This window comes from Triticum aestivum, chromosome 1B, assembly GCF_018294505.1.
Source record: "Triticum aestivum cultivar Chinese Spring chromosome 1B, IWGSC CS RefSeq v2.1, whole genome shotgun sequence".
Classification (NCBI taxonomy): Eukaryota; Viridiplantae; Streptophyta; class Magnoliopsida; order Poales; family Poaceae; genus Triticum; species Triticum aestivum.
In genome coordinates, this window is record NC_057795.1 from 19,888,135 (window position 1) to 19,892,701 (window position 4,567).

The 4,567-nt window shown below is 40.2% G+C and overlaps 1 protein-coding gene across 1 annotated transcript; it reads right to left on the minus strand.

Moving 5' to 3' along the window:
* Positions 1-246: 246 nt before the first annotated feature.
* LOC123084997 (protein Rf1, mitochondrial) lies at positions 247-2,961 on the minus strand. The gene has a single exon (XM_044506552.1). The coding sequence runs from the start codon at positions 2,944-2,946 to the stop codon at positions 988-990; it is 1,959 nt and encodes a 652-aa protein (XP_044362487.1). The 5' UTR covers positions 2,947-2,961; the 3' UTR covers positions 247-987.
* Positions 2,962-4,567: the final 1,606 nt, after the last annotated feature.

The window sequence follows — 4,567 nt, forward strand, 5'->3', positions numbered from 1 at the left end:
AAAATGCATCAAACATACTATATCCTTATTATAGGCATACTGCGATGATATGCAGAGTATTGAATAACAAAGGAACATGCTAACAGTCGATGAAATTACGGACAGAACCATATTACCTCTGAACATTGATCTGTATCAGTTTGTGCAACTACAAAGAATATTGATATTGTGATTCCCAGAGATAACACCAGCATGATCTAGTTAAGCCAAGTTACAGCGTTAAACACAACATTGTGCTGCATCGATCATAACAAATAATTTGGAACAAGGCCCTAAACTAACATGTATAACCAACTCCAGCATATACGAAACACTAACAGTTACAGAAGGTCTAGAAGCTGCACAAATAATAACACAATTACATAAGGATATTTGATTCAGACTTTTGCATGCTGCCTCTTCACAGATCACCGTAATCATCAAGAGGATGGCATATAACATATTACACATCAACAGTCAATGAAACACCTCTCTAGTACCCTGTTATGATTAACTAACCTCAAACTAGCTTCAGCAGGGACAAGCTCAGCTCTTCAAATTCTTTCTCGAACCAGACAGAAGGGGCACGCTCGCTGAATAATCTGACCATGCGTATCTGGCGGCTGAAAACGATTGCATCTTCAAGGGAGCCACCCAAAACCGACGGGAATTGGTTGACTCAATTCCGTGTGAGGCTAAGCCATGGATGGTGGGAGAAGCAAAGGCACTTAGACGCCAGCCACTACATGCCCCGCCCGACAGTCTCCCGTAGTTGTTTGGCTAGCAGACTGTACAGCTTCAAAAAAAAACTGCTGCTCCTTCTATTTGAGTTTTTGCAGGCCTAGTTCTGCCTTTTTATTGGTGCTGCAACTGAATTGTACTCTATGCGTCATCCTGATGCCTTGTTCTAAACTGACTTCCTATTTACATATAGAAAATGCATTTGTTGTCTAAGCAGATGGACCCACGGCAAGTGAAAGAAGTTAAATTTCAGATATCATGTACCAACTATTCAACTGTGGCTGCTTCTTCCAGAAACTGATACTTTGTAGGGAGCAATTTGATGTGTTCTCTATATTTCCCTTTCCTTGAAAACAGAGAGATCAGCAGTGAAACAGTTTTAGCTTCAAGGGAGTAGCTCTTTGCATCAACTTTAGACATATAATTTCCAGCCTTGACCATCTCTCCTTTTTCCAGTAACCTTCTGATGATATGATTTAACATATAAGAGTTGGCACTACAGCCGCTCTTCTCCATCGATAAAAAAAGATTGTCAGCTTCTTCCACTGGACCTTCTTTTATAAGATTTGTCATCATTATGGTGTAGGTAACAGCATTAGGAACCAAGCCATTGGCTGGTATAGCAGCAAACAAATCCTTAGCTTCTTGGTTTCGCCGAACCCTGAAGAATGCACCAATCAAGATATTGACAATTGCAATATTGAATTTGACATTCATTGTACTTAATTTCTTGGACAGCGTGATTGCTTCACCGGTGCAATTATTTCTACAAAGTCCACCAAGAACTATAGAGTATGTATCAATGCACACACTTACTCCAGATTCAACCATCTCATTAAACTTCACCTTTGCAGCAACAGTTCGTCCAGCCAGAAATAATCCATCCAGTATGACGTTATAATTAAAAGTTGTAGGTTTAAGTCCCTTGCGCAGCATCTCTTTGAATAGAATAAGCCCGTCATCAATCCTTCTATTTTTGCAATAGCCATTAATAAGTATACCATACGTATTGTTACAAGGTTCTAAACCATATGACACCATATCATCAAACATTTTTGTTGCATCCTCCATCTCGCGGACTAGGCAGTATCCACCGATTAGTAAATTAAAGATGGGAACATCAGGCCTCATACCTATGTGCAGCATCAAGTCGAGGATATCCCGTGCTTCAATTACCCTTCCTTCCGTGCATAGGTTCTGCATTATTGAATGGAAGAACTTAATATCAGGAGGACGCATAGCTTTGTTCCTCATTTCAGTAACCAATTCCTTTGCTTTCACTAAATCCCCATGTGTACAAAAACCCTGGATTAGGGAATGATAAACAGTTGCATTCGGTCGTACTCCCATATCAACCATCTGGTTAAATTTGTCCATAGCAATGTCCAAGCTACCCATTTTGCAAAATGCATGTATTACAGTTGAATAGGTGACTACATCTGGACTCACTCCTCGCTTGTGCATTTCTTTAAATATAAGCATAGCCTTATCAAGCTTCCCAGATTTAGCATATGCATTAATCAGTATGTTGAAGATACGACAGTTAGGTAGAATACAGTCTGTTGCCATTGAGTTGAAGAGATTGATCATGTCAACTAGGCATCCTTCAGTGGCATACCCATGAAGGAGAATAGCATATGAAACGGTGTTAGGTTTCAGGCCCTTCATGGCCATGGAGTCAAAAAGTTCTGCAGCTTCTTTGCTTCTTCTGTTGTTGCAAAGGGAGGCCATGAGCAAGTTGCAAGTAAAAACATCTGGTATGATACCCTTACTTGTCATCTGTTTCAGCACCCTGACCGCCTCCTTTGAATGGCCTGAAGAGGAATATCCATGGATGAGGCTATTATATGTGACATTATTAGGTACGACACCACTATCAACCATCTGACCAAGGAAATACTCTGCCTTGTCCATTGCTCTGGCCTTGCACAGCGCATCAATAACCGAGTTATATGTCACCACATTAGGCGCAACGCCCTGCTGCGCCATTCCATGGAAGATATCGCACGCCTTGCCTACTTGGCCTTCCCTAAAGAAGCCATGGATGACGGTGTTATACGCCACCACGTGGGTGGTGCAGCCGAGCTCAGGCATCCTGTGCAGCAGCACGTCCAGAGCCTCATCTGAGCGCTTTGCGTGGCAGAGTCCCTTGAGGAGGGTGCTGAAAACGACTTGGTCTGCCTCCAGACCCGTCCTGAGGAGACGACCGAAGAAGGCGAGTGCCATATCAGGGCGGTGTGCGCGGCAGCAGCAGTCCATGAGGATGCTGTAGGTGCAAGCCGTTGGATGTGCCACACGTCGGAGGGCGCCTTGGGATATGCGGCTGAAGAGGGCAACCGTGGCGACGGCCAAGGCGGCGTGGGGATCCCATCCCTGGCTGCGTGAGGGTTGCGAGGCGGAGGCGGAGTGGCGGGCGTGCAGGCGGAGGCGGAGTGGCGACATTGACGCGGCATAGGAGAAGCCAGGCATGGGCCTTGGTGAGTAGGCCGTGAACTCTGGAGCAAGACGAGTGGGGATGTAGTGTAGTCTAGTAGTCCGGATATTCATATCACATACTACTACTAATTTGTAAAAGTATAACTTTTTTTGAGGGTTAAGTATAATTTTATTTTGACCAAGAAAATAAATTTACTAGCAAGCCCAAGAAATGTAGTACCGGGAAGCCATAAATGTACTAGGTGAAGACTATATCAAGTGGTTATTGGTTCTAATATTATTCTATATCTATATTTGCTGATTCTAATTTCGTCTTCGTTTTTTCTACTTTAAATAATTTGAAATTTCATTAACGTTTCAAAAAATTTAAAAAAACGAGAATTTGAAAAAATCTTTAAAAATTGATAAATGTTTGTGGATTCCGAAAATGTTCGTGATATTTAAAATTGTTCATGCAACAATATTCACAATTTTATAAACAAATGTTCAGCAAATCAAAAAATGTTCATGATTTTGAAAAAAGTTCGTGTAGTAAATGATGTTTTTAAAATTGAACAAAATTTTGCCTATTCAAAAATGTTCATGAATTGAAAAATATCCTAAAATTTTAAAAAACTGTCCGTGACATACAAAATAGCTTAGTCATTCATAAAATGTTTGCTGATTCAAATACTGATCGTGCATTTAAACAAATGTTCGATAAATCAAAAATATGTTCGTGAATTTCAAAAACTGTTCCACCAGTTTCCAACAAAATGTGTGTCGATTCTAGAAATGTTTGCCTATTCAAGAAAAATGTTTTAAAAAAATCACAAACTTTTTAAAAATATATTTGCAATTAGCATAAAATTTTCAAGAATTCAAATTTTTAATGATTTTATAAAATGATCAAAAATTTGTAAAAATGTTCACGGTTCCAGTTATGTACACGAGTTTAAAAAATGGTTCATGATTTTGAAAAAATGTTCAAGATTTCATGAAAATTAGAGTGATGGTGTATTACGGTGATGCGGCAAAATATGGTCATGGCATTGAAGATTATGATTTAATTTTTCTTTCGTTGCAGCGCACGGGCCGTTTTGCTAGTAAGTATGTACGCATGCACGGATTCATTGCTTGATGGTTATGGATGTGCTTAACATTTTCTAAGAGAAAAATGGCTACGTATATGTGGTGAAAGATTAATCTTAACCATATAAGAAGTCTATAATGTATGGCCACTTGCTTTTGGCTCTTGTGCTGGAATCATCCTTATACTTTAAGTGGTGAATCTATATTACCGTTTTTAATAAACAAACTTTTTCCTCCGCGGATGATTCCGGTAGATCCATCAATAGGCTATCCGGGTGTGATTATTTGACCGAAGGGGAAACAAGGAGGCGGGTTTACTCAGGTTTCGGCCCTCTCTCTC